General features: G+C 39.7%; 1 protein-coding gene and 1 long non-coding RNA gene across 10 annotated transcripts in view; one reads left to right on the forward strand and one right to left on the reverse strand.

Moving 5' to 3' along the window:
• LOC113903637 (ankyrin repeat domain-containing protein 26-like) overlaps positions 1–23,273 on the reverse strand; it is a 221,593-nt gene that overhangs the window by 147,906 nt on the left and 50,414 nt on the right. For 6 of the 8 annotated variants that reach the window (XM_027560113.1, XM_027560112.1, XM_027560110.1 and 3 more), the window contains 10 exons: positions 17,424–17,506; positions 13,912–14,063; positions 12,302–12,472; positions 10,530–10,563; positions 10,119–10,254; positions 8,208–8,421; positions 7,315–7,498; positions 3,266–4,198; positions 1,345–1,415; positions 496–589 (listed from right to left, as the gene is read on the reverse strand). In XM_027560113.1, the coding sequence (XP_027415914.1) occupies positions 496–589; positions 1,345–1,415; positions 3,266–4,198; positions 7,315–7,498; positions 8,208–8,421; positions 10,119–10,254; positions 10,530–10,563; positions 12,302–12,472; positions 13,912–14,063; positions 17,424–17,506 (2,072 nt within the window). Of the gene's footprint in view, positions 1–495; positions 590–1,344; positions 1,416–3,265; positions 4,199–7,314; positions 7,499–8,207; positions 8,422–10,118; positions 10,255–10,529; positions 10,564–12,301; positions 12,473–13,911; positions 14,064–17,423; positions 17,507–23,273 lie in introns of those variants that run through there. The other 2 variants (XM_027560115.1, XM_027560116.1) reach the window with 2 other exon arrangements.
• Positions 1–23,273, forward strand: part of LOC113903646 — an 85,464-nt gene that overhangs the window by 39,124 nt on the left and 23,067 nt on the right. The window contains exon 3 of one of the 2 annotated variants that reach the window (XR_003514224.1): positions 17,022–17,404. The exons of the other annotated variant lie outside the window; for it this stretch is intronic. This is a non-coding gene — a long non-coding RNA (uncharacterized LOC113903646). Of the gene's footprint in view, positions 1–17,021; positions 17,405–23,273 lie in introns of those variants that run through there. 2 annotated transcript variants of the gene reach the window in all.

A 23,273-nucleotide genomic window follows, 5' to 3' on the forward strand; every position in this document is an offset into this window, starting at 1 on the left:
TTCATTCCTGGTGAAGAGAACAAACTGCAATATTAAAAATGATTCATTTTCTAAAATTTCACAGAAGGGTTTGGATTACAAGAGAAATTCAGAATTCTCAATCAAATCATTGCTAAAATTTCCAGACTCAAACAGGTATTTGTGTACCAATGTTCATGGCAGCATTATTGACAATAGCCAGAAAGTGGAAAAACCCTGATTTCATTGACAGAGGAATAAAGAAACAAAATGTGGTCTATATAAAATATTGCTTTTCAACTGGATTCTCAGAATGTTTTAAATTAAAATCTTACTACAAAAATCATTAATTTTATGAATTCAGTCCACTTCTTCTATAAAGAGGAATTATGCTACCAGTAGCAAACAATATCTGTAAAAATACAATAAACTCTTTAATCAATGACATTTGTCACACTGTCAAAATATTGTCATATATTACTAGTAAAAAAATTAAAATTCTTCCTCAGTATGACAGAAATTAAGAAGCTGACTTACCAGTCTTGTACTTAACAGGTTTTTCTGAAGGTGTTCAATTTTGCCCACTTGCTTTTTGACTGTAGTTTGTAACTCGGCATTTTCAATTTCAAGTCTAAAATGCAGATTTAAAATAATTATTCTCACACATGGTGTTTTTTTTTTTTTTTGGTTGTGGACCATTTTTAGTCTTTATTGAATTTACTACAACATTGCTTCTGTTTTATGTTTTGGATTTTTGGCTGTGAGTCACATGGGATCTTAGCTCCCCGACCAGGAATGAAACCCACATGCTCTGCCTTGGAAGGCAGAGTTTTAACCCCTGAACTCTCAAGGAAGTCCTTCACACACAGATTTTTAAAATACCACACTGTTTCTGAACAAACATCTGCAGTTCAATTATACAGGATCTTAGAATTTTGAAAAGTAAATGATTTGGCAACTGTACTGGTTTTCTAGTTGTGTTTTGTGGACAATTGGCTTCCCTGGTGGCTCAGACGGTAAAGAAACTGCCGGCAATGCAGGAGACCCAGGTTCGATCCCTGGGTCAGGAAGGTCCCCTGGACAATGAAATGGCAACCCACTCCAGGATTTTTGCCTGGAGAATTCCATGATCAGAGGACCCTGGTGGGCTATATCCATGGGGTCAGAAAGAGCTGGAAGCGACTGAGTGACTAACACTTCACTTTTCACTTGTGGATAATGTGCAAAATATGGAAATAATGGGGGAAAATATGCATCTCAAAACAGCTCAAAGCCGAAATGTCACCCAGCTTCACAGTGATGTATCTATTATCTGATTTAATTCTCGTCTTATACTGTTTATCTGCTCTATACTTAAGTTGTTTTCTGTGTTGCTTTACATCATACTTTTGGATGTGATCCTGTGTTTTTTCAGCACATCTCATGGCCTCTACATGTTGATCCTGTGCTTCTTGCAACTAAAAAGAGAAAAAAAGGAAAAACAACTGTTTTAACTACTGATAACCTAGCGAATCCGCCATCATCACTTTCTGTCTCTTTCATCTGCACATTGTTTACAGCTCTTTTCCTGCCATACGGCAGAGTTGAGTTGTTACAACAGACACCCTACAGTCCACAAACTGAAAATATTTACTGTTTGCCCTGTGTACGTTACTGACCTCTCCTCTAGCACTCAAATACATCATCATCCATACTTTAAAACAGATTTCCCAAATAATAGATAACGCCAACATATGGACTTTGAAAACCATCACCACACACAGCAGCTCACCTTCTTTTCCCTCCTCACTGAATCTGGTTACAGACACAGAAGGGGCCACCCTCTGGCCTTCCTGATATTAAGTTACTCAGACAAAAGATGCAGACTTGCTGTCCACGCCCTGCCCCTCCCGATAAACCTGCAGAGCTTCACCACCTCACAACCAGAAAGAAACGGGTGTGAATGTGCAGCAAGTGCTGGAAAATTCCACCCTGGGGAGCATGTTCCCTCTTTCTTTATTAGAGGCTTTGATTAACTTCAGAGATCTTCACATATTCTAACTAGTCCTCAGATCTTTCCAACAGGTTCCTATCCCAGCAAAAAAATGAGGCCATTCCCTTGTGGCTTATCTATTTTATATCTAGTAGTGTGTCTATGTTAATCCCAAACTCCTAATTTATCCCTCCTCCCCACCTTTGCCCTTGGCTAACCATAAGGACCTACTGGAGAACACAGGGAACTCTACTCAGTATTCTGTAGTCACCTACCTGGGAAAAGGAACTGAAAAGGAATGGATACATGTATAACTGAATTAGTTTGCTGTACATCTGAAACTAATACAAAATTATAAATCAACTATGCCCCAATATAAAAGAAAAATCAAATTTAACAAATGAGATTGCTCCCATGGCCCTCGAGGAGCCTTGATAACCTGGCCTCCACCTGCCTCTGGACCTCAGCCCCTACAGCCCTCTCCCTGACTCACTCCATTCCTGCTGCTCTCAAATCCTGCCACCCTTCATTTTTATTGGGCAATCTGGTATTCAGATGATAGTAATTGATCCTTAAAATAAGAATTATGAGCAAATTGTAAACATGTTCTAAGTTAATAGCATAAATAGCAGTGGGAAGATTAGAACAAGAAGAGTTTGGTTAAAGCTCATCACTTGAGTCCCAGATTATGATTAATGACAAGTATATTTAAATGACTTGCCAATGAATTATCAATTAGTGACAATTCTTTAAAGAATTGAGAGGCCATAAGAATAAATGATTCAAGACTGAAATGTTCTCCAAATTAATTCAAATTTACATGAATAAAATTAAAATTATACCAACAACTATGACAAAAAGGTATGACAAGCTACTGGAGCCAAAGTACTATATATAAGTGATACCATCTGGGAAACATGCAATTGACTGTCAAGGTAATCCATGTAACCGAAGCTTAATTTCAGATTATTCATTTTAGGTTTGAGCATTTCTTTTGTCTGCTTCATCATTTTACCAACATGTGGTAACATAAAGATTAAAATTATTATCTTAATAGTAAAAGATTAAATTACTAATACCTGTCTATATTAAAAATTTAGAACTGAATCTCTTAACATTTCACAAGCGACACGATGTCTACACTCAAAGTGAAGCATCTCTTGGGTCTAATTTTTATTTGCTGGATACAAGGTGTGCTTTTAGGCTTGTTTAAAGACCATATATTCACAGCCTGTGTATTTTTTAATTCACCTGGATTCACCATTTAGCCAGGATCAAGAATCATTTTGAATTTTCTTTCAGGAAGTCTGAGAATTACTTCTTCTGGATACTTACTTCTCCTGCTCTCTCATCTTCATACTGACAAGGTCTCTCTTCTAAAGGATTCCACTCGTTGACTAACTCCTTGTCTTTTCCCATCACCATCAGACCTTGTTCCTCAATTTCAGCATGGACTTTCTTCATGATCTGCTGAATCTCGTCTTGGATGCTAATGACTGTCTTCTCTTTACTGTCGGCTCCATTTTGTGCATCACCCACCTGCTGTCGGAGCAACATGTTTTCACTCTGGAGTTGAGATAATCTCTGCTCTAAGGATTCCTGCTTTTTAAGGTATTCATTCACTTTGCCTTGTTTGTTCTGATACTTGTGTTCAATTTCCTGCTTTTGACACTCTGCTTGGCTTGGGTCTCTCTGGACACATTCTAACATCAAAGTCTTTTCTCTGAGATCATCTCTCGTCTGATGCAGCTTGATTTTTAGCTTATTGAATTGACTTTCCACTTCAGAAAGTTGCTGGGAAGCCATCTCACTGTTACTTCTCAGCTTAGTCACATCCAACTTCATTTGGTCCTGCAAGCATAACCTCTCGTCGTTTGCTTTCTGGAAGGCAAGCTCCAGGTCTCTTTGTGATGTCTGACCTTGATCATGATCGTGTGTGGCAGCAGCCAGTCTAGAACGGTAGGATTCCACTTCTGTTTCCAGTGCCTGTTTGCTTTGTTTATTGTTCTCCAGCTCAGATTTGAGCATTGTATTCTCAGCTATCAGGACATTAAGCTGACCAGTATACTGGAATATAGTCTCTGTTAATATTTCCTCTTTCGATTTCATTGCCTTTTGAAGATTTTCAATATCCTCAAAATATTTCTTCTCCTTTTCCTGCTTCTGATTTTTTACTGCGTCTATTTCCAGTCTTAGGCTGGCAATTTCATCCTGCAGCATGTGGTTTTTGTGTAACAGATCTTTTGCTTTTCTCCCACTATCAGAAACCTAAGTGAAACAAAGGAGACTTTTAGTTAGTACTCAATAAAATGACGTTTCATTATTTCCTCCAAAATGAAACACTAACCTGTATGTTTATACAGTGAAAAGATTGCAACAAGTGGCTCTCCAACCAGAAAAATAAGGTTTGATACAAACCTCAAACTTCATACAAGCAGAAACTTCCAAAGGTTCAAAAACTTAATTGAAGACAATGAATCCATGAAAGGAAAAAGAAATCCCAAGCGACTTTTCAAGAAGCTCAAAACTGAAAAGGCTTTTCTCTGAACCACAATGCCCAGAAGGCTTACAATAAAAGATTTATAGATTTGACTACACTTAAAACTTGCATCTGATGTGGAATATTTATACAATGCAAAAGTACTAAGCCATGATAAAGAATGAAATAATGCTATTTGTATCAACAGAGATGGACCTAGACATTATCACACTATGGGAGGTAAGTCAGACAAAGACAAATCTTATATCATACTGCTTGTGTGTGGAATCTAAAATGAACTTATTTCCAAAACAGAAAGAGACCCACAAACATAGAAAACAAACTTATGGTCACCATGGGGGAACGGAGGGAAGGGGAAGGGATAAATAGGGAGGTTGGGTTTAACATACACCATTATATATAGACAAGTGTACATAAAATAACCAATAAGGATCTACTGTACAACATTAGGAACTACACTTAATATTCTACAAGAAGGATCTGAAAAGGAATATGCATGTGTGATGTGTATGTATGCAAAGAGTCATGTCCAACTCTTTGCAACCTCACAGACTGTAGCCCGCCAGGCACCTCTGTCCATGGAATTTCCCAAGCAAGAATACTGGACAGGGCAGCCATTTCCTTCTCCAGGGGATCTTCCCAACCTAAGAATCGAACCCAGGTCTCCTGCTTTGCACGTGGATTCTTTACTGTCTGAGCCAGCAGCGAAGCCCCATTTATATAATACACACACACGTACATATATGTCTGAATCACTGTGCTGTATACCTGAAACTAACGCAATATTGTAAATCAACTGTGATTCGATAAACACCACCACTCGCTACCTTTAGAAACACTGCATCTAATACCTCCTATACAGCTACTTCACAGCAAAAGCCTTAGCTCTCTCTCTATATAAATAGACTATATTTTGTACAGAAATTGTTTTCTTGAGAATATGCTACCTCTCTAACATTTTAATAGGCAATTACAGACTTATGCCTTTTGACAACTGTACTAAGCACTTCTACAAACCTCAACTAACTCATTAGCTATAATGATTCTGGAAAGGAAGACGTTAAAACTATATAAGTAAGCTGTAGGCTTTTCACCAGGTCTTCTGACTCTGTTAGTCCTCTTACATCAAATCACAGTTACTTCTCTAGTACAAACATATCAATACAAAATAATCCTCCTATGTCATTCATGATATATACACTAATGGTAAATAAGGTAAAATTTAGAGAGCTCTTCTTAGAGAATCATGAGATTCTTTGCTGCTGCAATAACTTTCATTCTCTCTTCATGCTGTTTAAAATACTAAGATGGGGGAAATACAATGAGAAACACAATTATCACTAAATGTATACTATGGCATATGTATCACTGTTTTCAAAAGTTCCTTGTACTGACACAGGACACTACACAGAGCAGAGGGTTCATTTTCTACAAGTACAAGAATGACTTCCAAAGTGTGGTCTCTGAACTGCCTATAGATTTCCTCCTTACCTTCAGTGGAAGTGATAAACTAATATAATCATCTATCAAGGAAGGGAAATCACTACCAAATACCAGAATACCTACTATTAGTAACAAGAGTTTTTGATTTTCATTCCCTTGTTGGGAGGGGGACTTTTAAAACTGTATTCTAAAACTTGTTAAAGTGTTCAAAAGTGTTTTTACAACTGATGTTGCAGCTTTTACAAACTGAAAAACTGTAAATGATGTGAAAGTGTCACTGACAGGATATTGGTTAAAGAAATGACAGTGGAGCCAAGAACGGACTCTGATTCAGACACTGAAGATGATGACGTGCATGGAGGGACAGACACGCTCACCCCAAAGCAGAGGGACTTGGTCGGGTAGCACAGTCGATGGGGGCGCACCCGTGGTCTGCCTGGACTAAACCACAATCAGGGTCCCGACTCCTTTGAGACAGTCCTGAAGGATCTGAGATCAATTCCTATGGAAAATATTGAAGGCCTCTCCTTGGACGAGGCCATTGTATGTCCCAACCTGACTGAGGTAGACAAATGGATTTGAATTACAAATAGTACTTTCCCCAGCTCTCCCTGAGAGGTTTTCGTTGTGGGAGATCTGCTGCTAGGACCTCAGGGACGGGACCCGGTCCGTGTCTGAGAGGGATATCGGCTGGGGGAGTGAATTCCTCTGCTTGAGATGCCACTCGACAACTCTTCAGAATGAAGGACAATCAACTTCGAGTGTGTTTGGTTTCTACCAATTGCTGGAAAAAAATCCCATGGGGAGCATTCCTGCACTTCTAGAGGATGCCAGTTAACACCTGTCCTTGAGGACTCCGCTGTGAGGGAGAACCCAGCTGGGAAAGCTGGAGCCAGCTCTGAGCTGTTCACAAGGCAGGTGGCCTGGAGGGCTGACAGGCACAGAGGGAGGGGGTCCACGACTCTCAGCCACCTGCCGGATTGAAGGCCAGAGGTAACTTGATGTAAAATTAGGCACCATCTTCCCTCCCCATGCCCCTTCTCTTCTAGACCTATTCACTCGCCAATGGTCCCTCAAAGCAGAAGGATCTGTCGCCTGAGGCGAGTGGAGAGCTTAGCCTCCAGTTTCTACACCAATCTCAACCCTGTGGTTTCTCAGTAACTATTGTGTGAGCTACTGATGTGACCTCTTCCTCTCTCTGCTCGAAAAACTGCACCCAGCATTTCAGGATTATAGAATTCTTATTTCTGGCCTTGTTACTTGGGGAATTTTGAATTTCTTTGCTTTTGTTTTTAAAAAGTAACCTAAAATTTCCTCTAACACTAAATAAATGGCACAATACTCAGTAAAATGGTACTTTTCCAACATAAAGGGGGACATTATAAATAATATTGATGATATAGTGTTAGAAATTTGAAATTTTCACCACAGATTACTCTACCTGATTCCCATTATTTCTCACAGTCTTCAGTTCCTTTTTGAGTGTTTGGAGAGTGAATTCTAGTTGCTGTTTCATTTCAATTTCTTTCCTATATTCGTCTTCTTTTCTTCTTAACTCCTCCCTCATTTTTTCATATAACATATTAGAATTTCTTCTATTCCCTTCTTCTTGCTTTAAGGTGAATCTGAAAAATTTAGAGAGCTCTTCTTAGAAAATCATGGGATTATTCACTCTTGCTGCAATAAATTTTGTTCCCTCTTCACAATGTTTAAAATAATAAAAATGGGGGGAATACAATGAAAAACACTAAATAATGATCACTGTTTTCATACACAGGGTTAAGAATCAAATTGCATGAAACTTTGTTTTTATTTTGTCTTGAGAAAAATGGCTACTTCATACATCTGTGGGTGGGAATTTAAAGTAATATAAACTTTTTGAAGAACAGTTTAGAAATATAGATCACAAACATTTTGAAAACTTCTCATACTTTAACCAAATAAGACAATACTATTAAAGAATAATGTATTCAAAATATATTAAAAAGGCAGAAATGAATTGATAGAAAAGATGTTCCTTGCAGTATTAAATACAATACAGAAAAGTGAAAAACAACTGAAAGTTAATTTGGTAAATAACTAATGGGATTTCCATTATGGTGGACTCCTGTATGGTCATGAAAATGATGATTTGGAAAAATATACATTAAGTTATTAGACGCATTCACTGTTAAGAACCTGCTATATTATTTCCAAGAATTTCACACTCCACAATACATTTTCTCTCCTGTAAAATCCAAGAGGCTAAGTTAGTCCTTATAGAACACCTACATCTCTGCAGTATTAAACAAAACAACAGTTCAAGTATTTCTTTAAAAGCGAGATGTACAGTACCTCAAGCTGCTGAGCTCTTGTTCCCACATTGCTTTCTGATGCTCTAACTGTGATTTTACTTCTTTGCTTTCTGACAGCTCTTTTTGTAGCCCACGAACCTTACTTTTCATTTTGTGATTTTTCTCTCTAAGTAGTTCACAGTGGCTTCTTTGAAAAGCTACTAATCTTTCATAGGAAAAAACTGCATCCCAAATTTTCAACAAGCTACCAGAATCTGCATGATGAACAAAACAAAGATAGAAACAAACAAACAAAAAAATTATGTGAGTAATTTTTGAATATAAAGAACTGTGCCTTTCAGTTACTCATCCAGGCAATGAACAAATATTCTTTATAATGTGGAAGACATTATTCTAAGATCTGAAGATAAAACAGACGCCCCTGGCTCTTGTTTAGCTTGAAGTCTAGTACAAGAGAAAGACAAATCAAATGATTGTGACCTCACATAGATACTCTAAGAAAAGAGAGTTCTATGATCACATAACAGAACTTGACACAGACTGGGTCCAGGAAAGATTTCCCTGGGGAAGAGCTGTCAGACTGAGAAATGAAGGACGAGCAGGAAGTAGGGATCAGAGTAGGAGGAACAACCCTGTGGACAGTCTCCAGCTGCCATGTGTTTCTAACCAAGACAGAGTGAACAGCTACCGATTTACCTTCCTGAGTGGAGCGAGCAAAAACAACACCAACAAAATACATTAAACAATGATTTTCATGACAAAGGACTTCAGGGAATGAAGGACAATGATCCTGGAAACACACGAGGTTAGCCTAAGGAACGCCCCAGCTCACTGCCTGGAGAGAATTTCCAGGCCCCGACATGGGGAGAAGGGATGGCAGCTTAGTGCACCAGACTCCCCAAGTGGAGGTGATGAAGCTGAGAGTCTGGGGAAACCAACACGGGCAGAGATCACAGGTCAGAACCGTGGAGAGGAGAGAGTGGAACACAGGAAAAGGACCCCGGAGATCTGAGGAGGAGCCCCTCGGTATTTAGCAGAGGAACGAAGAGTGCACATGTGTGAGAAACCGCCTGAGACCAGGGAGAGACCGTCTGAAAAGACTACAGGAAACCATGCCTGGAGCTCACATGCTCCCAGGGATTCTATCTAGCCTCCTGAGCCAGGCTGGAAACACTCCTACCTACCAGCAGAATGAACAGGGTAGTCAGCAAGGTCTGGCCTCCAAGGCAGGAAATAATCAGCCCTAGCCCCAGGGCCCCTCTGGATGCACCTAATACATCATGAGAAGCAAGAGCACAGAAGGATCTCTGGAAAACTCTCAATATTTGGAAACTAAGTCACACAGATCTAAATAACCCTTGGATCAAAGAGGTAATGAAAAGAGAAAGTACAAAGTATTTGGAACTGAAAGAAAATGAAAATGTTAAGACCAGCAGACATTTTAGGGAACTGACAAGCTGATTCTAGAATTCAGGTAGAAAGAAGGGTGAAAACTCAAACCAAATGGAACCACACAATTGTGACCTTTAACCACGCAGCAAAGAGAGGCAACAGTTGGGCTTGAAGCAAGGGGGTAGCATGATGAGACCTGAATGTTTACAAATAGGCAATAATTACAGTTGCTGTGCAGACCGAGGTCCTGCCAGGTGGAGTGGCAGGGAAAGAAGTCCTGAGATTATTTCAGTGACTCTAGGAGGAAAATGATGCTGACCTGACCGTGGGTGGGGGCACAGGAAAGAAGAGTCAACAGAAGGTACAGTGAGTGAGAAGGATCATAGGCGTGTGGCTCAGAGTATACACTCACGTTCATGCCCTTTTAACGCAAAACAAACTTCTGGGATGCACAGCACCGTAACATATCCCTGGCTCTAGAGCAGACTGACAAGGTGTGCATATATCACTCCTCTACACACAGACAGGCTTTCCGTTAACATTTACACTGCAGGCCTACCTTTACGCCCCACGTCAAGAGGTTCTACTTCCAACGAGGAATTCGTAGAGTAAAGCCCATCACCATCCTCAGAAACAGTCTCAGACGACTGAGTTAAGTCATCCAGGTCATTCACGTAATTAATTTGTTCTTTGACCTACATGTAAACAATACTGTTTCACAATGTCCTTAAAATATGTATAAATATACCAAGTGTACAGAGGTGATAAAACTCTGTACAAAACAAAAACAGACATTTCTTAAAAGAAGAGATTTTTATCAAAAGGATAAGTTTATCAACAGTGTTTCTGAATGATGTGTTCAAAGTAAACTTCTCTACAACAAAGGAAGATTTTCTATTTTACCACTATTCCTTTGACAAAGTATTTTCGACAAGGATAATATTTTTGAAAGTTCATTTTTTTACTATACCTTCTTCTTTTCATACGGTGTTTTCCTTGCAGGCCTAAAAGAACAAATGATTCTTTTCAGGCTAATATTAAATATTCAAAAATACAAACAATACCTAAAGTTTTTCATATAAACTCTTTGCATTGGCAAGTAATTGTCTATAAAGGATGCAGAAATAAATAAGAGCAGCATTAAAGGACACAGAAAATATATCAGTAATATTAATAAAGTATTAAAGTTAGATCCAAGGAAAAGGAAAAACATAAAGTTACTTGCGTTGTATGATAGGAAACTATACCAGTGTTTTTGCACCTGTCCTTTTCCATAAGAGCTAACTTTTATGGCATACAACCTATCTGGGAGGTATTCCTTCAGTCCTTCTAAGAAAGAAACCCATTTGAATAACCAAGCTATTAGCTTTTGAGGACGTCGTATGCATCAGCCATGCATTATTAGAAGCACTTGCCATGTCCTAAAGGCATTTTCATCCCCACAGTCATTCTGGGAGATGGGTACAGGAAGAAATGGAGCACACAAAGGCTGAGGAACGTGCCCAGGCCCACTCAGCATGTCACAAACAGACCCAGAATTCAAACCCAGGAAGTCTGGCTTCAACACAGCTCTTCCAAAATATGCTGAGAAAGTAATATTGAAAAGCCTTTTTAAGTAATATGATAGCAAATGAATCTATAGGATTATTTCAGATCTAGTTATAGCTATAAATAATGATTTCTGAATCTTAAAACATATTTCTCAAAAATTAAAGACTTCAGAGGTAGGCAAGCCTGCAAATCTACTGTCAATACAGTTTTGTTTTCTGTAAAGAAATTCATCAATAGGCCTTCATTCACCCATTCTGCTGATTCTTCATGCATCTGACATACATGTATTGAGCACACAATACGTGTTAATGACACACTTAGTAAAGGAAGCACGGGTTCTGTCATTTAGATCTTTGTCGTGCAAAAGGAATAATTTGTGAAAGACTGCTAATAATGTTTTTCTATTGAATATAAACAAAATCTTCCCCTTTTCCCTGGAATCTATAAACAACTATGAAGTTAATATGATGTGATGTTTCAGAGCACCTTACAAAATCATAGCTACTCACCATGTTACTATCAACTAGAATCATCAAGGAATGACCATATCCTATTCAGTATAGCCTAAGTGTGTGTAAATTCACAATTATGTAATTTTTGAAAATCCATATATGATAGAATTAACTTAAGCAATCATCTGCATATTCCCTTACATAGGAATACTACACTTCGGAACCAATGAACAAGCCCTTACCATAAAACTATACATGAACAGAAGTATTACGTACAATTCGTTTACTGTAATAGTTTAAAGATAATGTCATACAATCAATAAGCTTTCTAGTATTAGAAAAGCAAACAAGACTAAACTAAATAACACGCCCTCTGCTGGCTCATTTCCAAGAGCATACATACTCGAGAAGCTCCCTTCTTAACATAAAACAAGAAACACCTGTGAACTCCACATTCCTCTTCAGTTACCATCCAGTTCTTCATTGCCTGTCCCAATAATATTCCCTACTGAATGTTTTCATGTATTCGTTACAGTCCAGCTTCCAAGGGGACTATTTACTGAAATGACTTCCGGCCAAAGGCACTGGTCCTCACCTCAACCTTTCAGCAGTGTTCGTCCACTAGAGTTGGGCAATCTCTTGCCTTGGCCTGAGCACTGTATAATGTTGCTATATTTCCAGAAGAAGTATTCAGTGCTAACATTTCTTCCCCTACGAACAAGGAATCTGGAGAATGTACCTGTCATCACCCTGATCCACTTCCCTTAAAGTGCCGTCATCATTCACGTGCAGCAGACCACCAGTCAGTGAATCGGTCTTTTCAAATATTGGTGCAATCACACGTTCTTCCGGTGTCCATTTGTCATCGTTCTTTTTCTTTACTCCCTTCCTGTGCACACCAGGATCGCTACTTTAAAAAGTCCACAAAAAAGCCAATGTTTTCTGATAATTCAACTGATAAAGAATAAAAAAACAATTCTTATAAAATTCCAACTCTTACCCATCTTATTAATTCACAAAACAGTTATAGAGTACCAACCATATGCAAGAAAACAAATTCCTCCTTCAAACACAGATATGATTATGATACAATATGATATATAAAAGTTGACATATGAAAGTGATAAGTGAAATAAGGAAGGATTTGCAGAAGAAGTGAAGAGAGGGGGTCATGAGAAACAGAAAAGGGAGAAAATCATTCTACTTGGAGACTCGAGTGTGAGCACAAACATCAGGCACAGGGCATCTGGGTTGTTTCTGAGGAACCTGGAAGGAAGAGCACAAAATACATGGAAGAAAGGAGAGAGATGCATCTGGAAAGACACTGAGAAGAACCTCAAGGGCTACACTGCAAACCTGGAGTCCCCTGGCTAAGCGCCTTGACTCTTAGACGTGGGAGCCATAAGTAGATTTACACTATATTTTTTATTTTGCTACTAAATATAATAGTGGTGAATTTAGGGACTTCCCTGGTGGTCCAGTGCTTAGGAGTCCACCTGCCAATAAAGGGGGCAGGCGTTCCAGTCCTGGTCAGGGGAGATCCCGCGTGCCATGGGGCAACTAAACCATGCTCCACGGCTACTGAGGCCAGCACCCGAGAGCCCACGCTCAGCATCAAGAGAAGCCACCACACTGAGAAGCCCAAGCACTGCAGCGGCAAAGACCCAGGGCAGCCAAAAATAAATGAAAAAGAGAATTCACAGAAAAAAGCCACACTTAATTTAGGTGGTATTTTAAGTGACATGAGGCACATATACCATGAAAGAAGAAACCAAGGAAATATTTGGCCAGGGGAGGAGAGCTCACTTTTAAACCACCCGCATGATGCGGCGACGCATCACGGCTGAAAGACCGACGCCTCATGGGGTCTCCCGCCACCATCAGCAATCTGGCCTCCTCCATGGACACACTCAAAGTGCTAGGAGAGAAAAGCCTGCCAGCCAAGGGACTCTTTCCAGAAAAGCTGTCTTTCAGAAATGAAAGAAATAAAAACTGTCCCAGACAAAGCAAACCTGAGGAGTTCATCACCACTAGTCCCGCCTCATGAGAAACGCTGAGAGGAGCCCTCAGACTGAAATGAAAGGATGCTCATTAGTGACAAAACACATTTAAATATACAACACACTGAGTAAGGCAAATATGCAGTCAAATTCAGAATACTCTAATATGTACCATGGTGGCATGTTAACAAAGGAACTCTAGTAATAAGGCTAAAGGACAAGAGTATTAAAAATAACCGTATCTCTAGTAAAATATAAAATCTGTACATCACAAACATTAGCTCAAGTTAGAAATTATTTTATAGGAACATAAGAAGGGATGTGCTGTTAAATACTGATACAGGATTACCTATCAGAACCCTCATTCTGCATAGCAGGAAACTCCTGGTTGCTGTTTCCTCCACGCTTTCTCTGCTGAAACAATCCACTCTCATCAGCAGCATCGCATACGTTCTCTGATACTTCCACTTCACTGCTTTTGTGCTTCTTTTCTTCTTCAACCTTTAATGGAAGTTTGACACTAAGAATAATTGCTGTGTATTGATTATAAAGATCTTTGTTTTCAATTTTATTATTTGACTCAGTGCTCGCCCTGAACTTAAGTGATAAAAATATTTTTGTGTTTATTTTAATTTTATCACTTACAAGTCACTGAAATCTTTGTAAAATCTGCTCCTTTCTGTTTGAGGAAAAGAATCAAAATTCCCAGAATTTCAAAAATGGCATTCTTAATAAGATGCAATTATTTATATTCAGTCTTCCCCATCTGACTGGCAGAGACAGAGAAATAAAAAGACAAAGACACAAAATCTGTGCTCTTTGGTCTTTACCACCTGGATTTTCCATTAAACAGCCGGATGGAGAGGATGTGACACCTTCGCGCCTCAGAAAGGAAACATTCTTCTCTCTGCACTAAAGCTATTCTTTCCCCTCGGCCTTTTACAATTCTTTTTTCACTTGGATCCGGGAGATAGCAAAAAAGTGATGGTGTTCACTACATTAAATGAACCAGAGTTTACCAAAACACAAGGAGCAGAATGAAACTGAGGAGTTGTTAGTTAGTGTGGAATTCTGGAATATAACTAATGCTTCCAAATTCCACATGCAATAACCGTCAAACCTTACAACTAGAGGGTATAGATATAATTACCTAGTAGAGAAGGAAATAGCAACCCACTGGAGTGTTCTTGCCTGGAGAATCCTAGGGATGGGGGAGCCTGGTGGGCTGCCATCTATGGGGTTGCACAGAGTCAGACACGACTGAAGTGATTTAGCAGTAGCAGCAGCAGCATTGCCCCACTATTTACCAAAAACAGCAATAAAGTCAAAAAATGTTCAAGGTTTTGTTTAAGGCCCCTAAACTGGCACTCCCTAGCATTTTATGGCACCAAAAGAGATGATACAATTCTGGAACATTGAATGTTATGTATTACCAAATGAATTCATCAGATTAATCAGGTAAGTTAAAAGCATGACTTTGGCACAGTAACTCAATGCCTTAGTTGTGGGTAGGGATCATCTCCGTTTTTTTTTTTTTTTTTAAACAGGAGAACACATAGAGTTGTTTTGTTTTGTCTTTTTGTCTGTTGTTCAAACTCAGTCAAAGCACCTCTTACACAAAAGAGCAAAAACAATTTTTCAAAACCTATTACTGAAGAAGAAAAATCTCACAGCATCTCAGAACTCAGTCTTCTCCTTTGTAGGTAAACACTTAATTTTTTTTTTTTTTTCCTTTTTTGCTCAGGGTTTATACTACCTATGGGCTGCCCTGGTGGCTCAAACATTAAAGAGTCCACCTTCAATGTGGGAGACCTGGGTTTGATCCCTGGGTTAGGAAGATCCCCTGGAGAAGGGAACAGCTAGCTACTCTGGTATTCTTTCTGGCCTGGGGAATTCCATGGACAGAGGAGCCTGGCAGGCTATAGTCCAAGGGTTCGCAAAGAGTTGGACCTGACTGAGCAACTTTCACACACACACACACACAACCTATGTAACAAAATCACACATGTCAAAACTTCTACATTTTAGTAAACAACATAATGGAAAGGTCTGTCTCAAAAGAAACATTTGAGAGTGCTGATTAAAGCAATGTGGGAGCACATGTGTTTGTTATCAAAAAGATCCTGAAGTGGCCATGCTGGAAATCTAAGTGCCCAGCGATTTCGGAAAGCAGAGATCACATGTATTCAACCACAATGAAGAGATTAGAGGGAACACATGTTCATGTCCCATCTCTCAGTGAGTGCTTTCTTCCCATTCTATGGAAATATAACATATTTAACCCAACAGAGTTAAAGGGGAAAAAAGGCGCAAAACCCTAGCTGATTATTCTTCTTAAGCAATTTCCTTGGTGCTTATTCTGGCTCAGAAGACCACGTGGTACATAGCTAAATGAGTTTCCCAGTCCATATGAAGACTGCTGCTACTGCTAAGTCGCTTCAGTCATGTCCGACTCTGTGTGACCCCATAGACGGCAGCCACCAAGCTCCCCCGTCCCTGGGATTCTCCAGGCAAGAACACTGGAGTGGGTTGCCATTTCCTTCTCCAATGCATGAAAGTGAAAAGTGAAAGGGAAGTCGCTCAGTCATGTCTGACTCTTAGCGACCCCATGGACTGCAGCCTACCAGGCTCCTCTGTCCATGGGATTTTCCAGGCAACAGTACTGGAGTGGGGTGCCATTGCCTTCTCCGATATGAAGACTGATGGAGAACAATTAGATATTAGAATTGACTGAAGGACAAAAGCCATGAAAATAGTTTCCTGAATTCCTGTTATTGAGATAATAATCGATTTCTACACAATTACCTCTTTGGATGACCCCACTTTATTTGTTAGTAGAAAATCAAAAGGGGCCACATCATCAAGAAAGAGAAAAACCAAAACAAGAATAAATGAGCCTGCATCTCTTTTGGAAGTTGAATTTTCTCTTTTTCCAGAGCCAGCAACTCTACTTGTAACATGTCTATTTCCTTCTTAAACCTCTGTATATCCTTCTCTAATCCTTCATTTACATACATTTCAGATGCACCATGACTATTAGGTGGAGAAGAATTCCCATTTTCTAATTCGGGTTCCATGCTTTTATTGTCACTAGCGCTGCAATTATCCGCATGCAGTGGCTTCTGGAACCAGTCCTGTATTGCTTTATTTTTCAGATCAGCATTTTAACAACAGCAAGGGGAACGTGAATTTTTATTTGAATTATATGTTTCACCTTACCAGAGTAGACAAGCCACAGACTAGACTGACATGCCTGTCCCGTGTCTAATTTCTGATTAGTGGGATCTTGCCTCATATTTTGTGACATTTGCATATCAATCTCTTGGTCTTTCACTTCGAATGTAACTACTGGCTCCCCTACTTTTTTATTTTCTGTATCATTATAAAAACTCTGCTCAATTTTCATAAACACATGTTCAATGTCTAGTTGATAATTTTCAAAGTCTACTTTATTTTCAGGGAAATGAAGCTTTGAAGATGAACGACAAGTCTATCCAAGGGACCCAGAGTTTACAGACCACAGAAAAACATTTTTGAGACTGGGTTCTTTTTGTTCAGGAAATGCTTGGAATACTAGAGAGACAGATACTCCAAATGCATCTTTTTCCTCACAATCAGGTATATTATTTGTGAGATTAGGAGATATTTCCTTTTGGTTTGTTCCTTCTTAAGGCTTATCACATAGTGGATCTTCCTCATGAGAAGCAGTAATTTGGTATTCCTCACAAAATTTCACTGAACTTCCACTTTAACTCATTTGTGATGGGTTTTAACTTATCTTTCCATTCTAATTTGCCTTGTTTGATACACTTTTTCTTATACAGCACTACACCAGAAATTGAAATTTACAGTTTTACATACCTGTGCATGGTTATTCTCATCTTCATCAAGTTTTTCTTGTTTTTCCTCTGTTATCATTTCCAAGTCTAGTTCTCTTGACAGATCTGCATGTTTAGTTAAAATTACTTAGAATGTTTAGATAAAAGACATAATCCTCATTTAAAACATAGATCTAAAATATTGTATGGAATGACAGATTAAATCAATCTTAATCTTCAGCTGAATATTTACTTCTTTAAGAACTACTTCCAATGACCTAAAAAATTCCACAAACCATTTGGGAAATACCAGATGTCACCAGGTTACAGGCACACAAACAGCTCAAAGATTCAGTCACAGATTGATCCAAACATCAGTGAACAAAACAATCAGAAACCAAACAAAATACAGGACAGACATATAAAGTCACCATATATTCTCTTCTCTACTTCATAACAGACCTTTTTAACAATGTGCCAAGCATCAACTGCAACATTATTCATGGTTTACAAAATTCCTCTTACTTTTTAGCTTTTATCAGTTCCTTCATCTGAAAGGCTTCCCTCTACTCTTCTGACAAATTACTTTTCATCTTTTAACGCTCAACCTGCTTTGTGAAGTTGTCTTTAATTACTGCCATCTTTCCCCTGATAAAGAGGTATGCCTTTCCTTGTAGCTACCTTAGTACTTTAAAGATTTTTCTAGTGTATCTTTCTAGATTTTCCTACTGATAGATATAGATCTGGACTGTAAATTATTTCTTTACATGTCTCTCCTCTTGGCTCCTAGACTGCAGAGGACAAGCTCTTAAAAGTCACCTCAGTATATACAGCATTTTTTTTAATTTATTTTTTTATTGAAGGATAACTGCTTTACAGAATTTTGTTGTTTTCTGCCAAACCCCAACATGAATGAGCCATAGGTACACATATATCACCCCTTTTGAACCTCCTTCTCATCTCCCTCCCCATCCCACCCCTCTAGGTTGATACAGAGCCCCAGTTTCTCTTATTTGATCATTATTTCTCAGGTTTCCGCTCAGTACTAGACACCGGAGTTTAACGAAAAATGTAGAAAAAGGTGTCAGGGATGGCTTTTCTAGAGATAATGCCTGAGTGCAGACTTACACAGTTCAAGGGAACAGAGGGCACGAGAGGGAGAGCATTTCAGGCTGTAGCAAGATGGGGAGAGAAGCACACACACTACAGGGTAGATATCTGTCCAAAGTGAAGGGATGGGACTGACGAAGGTCATGGCATCCGGTCCCATCACTTCGTGGCAAAGAGATAGGAAACAATGAGAACAGAAACAGACTTTATTCTCTTGGGCTCCAAAAGAAATGCAGATGGTGACTGCAGTCGTGAAATTAAAGGACACTTGCTCATTGGAAGAAAAGGTATGACAAACTTAGCGTATCAAAAAGCAGAGACGTTACTTTGCAGACAAAGGTCCGTCTAGTCAAAGCAAAGGCTTTTACAGTAGTCATGTATGGATGTGAGAGTTGGACCAAAAAGAAGACTGAGCACCGAAGAACTGATGCTTTTCAACTGTGGTGTTCGAAAAGACTCATGACAGTCCCTTGGACCGCAAGGAGATCCAACCAGTCAATCCTAAACAAAATCAGTTCTGAACATTCATTGGAAAGACTGACACTGGCACTGAAGCTCCAGTACTTTGGCCACTGGATTCGAAGAGCTGACTCATTAGAAACCTGGTGCTGGGAAAGGTTGAAGTCGGGAGGAAAGGGGGATGACAGAGGATGAGATGTTTGGATGGCATCACCGACTCCATGAACGTGAGTTGAGCAAGTGCTGGGAGATGGTGAAGGACAGGGAAGCCTGGTGTGCTGCGGTCCATGGGGCTGCATAGAATCAGACAGGACTGAGCGACTGAACAACAACAGGGACAAGTGACGAGGGCGCCAGCAGCAGTTCAGAATTCTAGAGCAAAGGACTGAAAGGGCTAGAGACAGAGGGTCAGGCAGAAGTCAGACTGTGAGAGCATCAGCGGTGCTTTAAGAGGTCTAGACATTAACGTGACTCAGAGTGCCTCATGGTCACGTGTGCTTTTGAGATTGGTGACTCTAAACACCATGGGAGGGAGGAATCTGAAGGGCATACGAATAACCGGAGGAAGACGAATCTGAAGGCATTAATACTGGGAACAAAAAGGTGACACAGGCCTGAACTGAGGGAGTGTTTACAGAAATATTTAGGATATAAAACTTTCAGGGTACAGTATAGAATAAATCTTTAAGAAACCAATGAATGTACAAATCCAGGGACCCTGAAGGAGTAGGTACTGCTCGTTGTTTTATAAAATGTATTGACTGAGAAGAAAATGATCAACATGAACTGACTGAAGTGGCTTCTATCTATTTTGTAGTTTTCCTATTTCACATCATCCAGTGTTGAAGGGACTCGTGTAGGCATTTTATTTGAATTTGTTTTTCCCGGACCTACCAAGCTCATGGAAAAACAAGAGCAAAGACTCAGTTGTATAGATTAAAAGAAAAATAGACAAACAGGTTGAGTTTAGAGCCTGTAGTCACTATTCTAGGAGATAACTGAGACTATTCTGTAAATGCAAGGTGAGGATAGAAAAGACAAAAGCACAGGAATGAAAAAACAAACAGTGGATGATTTCTTACCATAGCCCTGACCGTATGACTGATTAAGGGTGCTAAATTAATTAGTATTTATGGACAACACATTATTAGATGTGGTTACTCCATAGACTGGGCGTCCTAGTAGAATCAGAATTGACTTGCTATATACTGCTTTTCAATGATACAGCACTCCTTTATACCAACCTCCCTTGTGAACTCTTAATTCATTACAAATACTAAAACAAGTCGATATACTATGTGGACACAGCTGAGAAGGAGGTACTAGGTAGCAAATTTCCCATGACTCCCATTCCCACTGGGAAAGCCAATTCTAAAAAATACAAAGTCACAGAAAACACAAGAAATATTTTAGTATTTGGTATCAGAGTTGCTTTTGCAGTTATACTGAATATAATCATAACTAATGCTTATGAATTGACAGCCATATAAAACATTGCTATGAAGTCCCATTTTGAGAAGGCAGTCTCTAGATGGCTACCTAGTCTCCCAACTAGTCCCAGAGTTCTAAACATAATCCTGCTACCCACTCTCAGGTATATGCTAAATACCAGCCTGAACGAACTTACTTTTTCCTAACTCTCTTTGTTATTTATTGTATTACTATGGTCAGAGGGAGAATGCAAACACTTTGCTAAGAGGTACTGATTGGCTGCAGGTTGCATAAAAGGAGTCAGCACAAGGTAGACTTTGCCACAAAATCTAATTTGGAACCATCAGAAGGACGATAAGGCTGTGCCCAGGTGGCCCAAAGCTGAGTGTTCTGGGCTTCTGCATTACCTTCTTTGCTTCCTGTTTCCTGGCAGCTCCAACTTGCATAGCTGACTGAGTAATTCCCTACTGGGAACACCACTGCAGTCTTCATCTTTGAACTCCTGGAGTCTACCCAAACTCATGTCTATTGTGTCAGTGATTCCATCCAACCATCTCATCCTCTGTTGTTCCCTTCTCCTCCTGCCCTCAATCTTTCCCAACATCAGGGTCTTTTCAAATGAGTCAGCTCTTCACATCAGGTGGCCAAAATATTGGAGTTTCAGCTTCAACATCAGTCCTCCCAATGAACACCCAGGACTGATTTCCTTTAGGATGGACTGGTTGGATCTCCTTGCAGTCCAAGGGACTCTCAAGAGTTTTCTCCAACACTACAGTTCAAAAGCATCAATTCTTCTGCGTTCAGCTTTCTTTATACTCCAACTCTTACACCCATACAGGACTATTTTTCAACATACAAATATATTATTAAGAAAATGTATATCTACCTTATTTTACACTTAATTATGCCTTATAATACTGTGTGCTCTAGAGACCATGGTTTTAAAAACACCTTTAATGAATGCTACTACTTTAATTAATGTTACAAACCTAGACAACATAAAAAGCAAAGACATCACTTTGCTGACAAAGGTCCATACAGCCAAAGCCATGGTTTCTTCATTAGTCATGTACAGATGTGAGAGTTGGACCATAAAGAAGGCTGAGCACCAAAGAATTGATGCTTTCAAAGAGCGGTGCTAGAGAAGACATCTGAGAGATCTCAGATCACATCTGAGAAGACACCAAAGAGATCAAACCAGTCAATCCTAAGAGAAATCAATGCTGAATATTCACTGGAAGAACTGATGCTGAAACTAAAGCGCCAATACTTTGGGCACCTGATGTGAAGAGCTGAATCACTGGAAAAGACCCTGATGCTGGGAAAGATTGAGGGTAGGAGGAGAAGGGAATGGCAGAGGATGAGATGGTGGGATAGCATTGCTGATGAATGGATATGAACTCGGGCAAACTCCAGGAGACGATGAGGCACAGGGAGGCCTAGCGTGCTGCAGTGCATGGGCTCACAAAGAGTTGGACCCGACTTAGCAACTGAACACCACCACCAATGACAACTTCTTTAATTACAATGAGGTGTCTTTCCTCAAATTATCAATATCTTCAGAACTCACTTTTTAAGCCCTGGATAGACATCATAAACTTATATGAGACATGATAGTCCTGTGGGTGACTAATTGTTTCCACGTGAAAATAGGATAAGTCTAGGACCACACTGGATCTAAAGAGCACAGAGCACCATGAAGGAAGAATGAATGCAACACAGAAATATTTGCTTAAAAAAAAAAAAAGGAACTCTCAGGTCTAAATTTCTTAAGAGAAATCAAAGAAACAAGCAAGAAATGTAAAAATAAAACTTTAAACCCATGTCAACACAAGGGTCCCTTTATCATTTCACATCCAACCATGCCAATGGTTTGAAATGGTGGTTCTGTAGTGTGCCCTGAGAATCCCTGAAGTCCAGAGACCCACTGGGCCAGGAGATCCAAGAGGTCAAAACTCTTTTCACAACTCGAAACGTTACTTCCATGCTCAATTATGTTGAGTGCACACAGGAGTTCTCCAGAGACAGGATATGTGATATCAGAACTCCAATGACTAATGGAATTAGCCATTATGATTGTGTGTGCCTGTATTTTTACGTTTTTTAGTTTTATTTTCCAGGAGTCTCTGGCTGAGGCAAGGGTTGGCGGTGGCCTGCTGCAGGATCAGGGGCACTGAGTGCAGCAGTGCATGCATGGGACCTGTTGAAGGAGGTGCCATTATCTTCATTACCTCTACCATAGTTTGGCCTCAGGTCAAACAACAGGGAGGGAACACAGCCCCACCCATCAACAGAAAGTCTGATTAAAGATTTACTGAGCATGGCCCAGCCCATCAGAACAAGACCCAGTTTCCCCCTCAGTCAGTCTCTCCCATCAGGAAGTTTCCATAAGCCTCTTTTCCTTATCCATCAGAGGGCAGACAAACTGAAAACCACAATCACAGAAAACTAACCAAACTGATCACATGGACCATAGACTTGTCTAACTCAGTGGAATTATGAGCAAGCCATGCTGTGAAGGGCCATCCAAGACAGACGGGTCATGCTGGAACGTTCTGACAAAACATGGTCCACTGGAGAAGGGAATGGCAAACCACTTCAGTATTTTTGCCTTGAGAATCCCATGAACAGTATGAAAAGGCAAAAAGATAGGACACTGAAAAATGAACTCCCCAGGTCAGTAGGTGTCCAATATGCTATTAGAGATCGGTGGGGAAATAAATCCAGAAAGAATGAAGAGATCGAGCCAAAGCAAAAACAACACCTAGCTATGGATGTGACTGATGATGGGAGTCAAGTCCAAGGCCGTAAAGAGCAATACTGCATAGGAACCTGGAATGTTAGGTCTGTGAATCAAGGCAAATTGGAAGCAGTCAAGCAGGAGATGGCAAGA

Source organism: Bos indicus x Bos taurus, chromosome 13 (assembly GCF_003369695.1).
Source record: "Bos indicus x Bos taurus breed Angus x Brahman F1 hybrid chromosome 13, Bos_hybrid_MaternalHap_v2.0, whole genome shotgun sequence".
Classification (NCBI taxonomy): domain Eukaryota; kingdom Metazoa; phylum Chordata; class Mammalia; order Artiodactyla; family Bovidae; genus Bos; species Bos indicus x Bos taurus.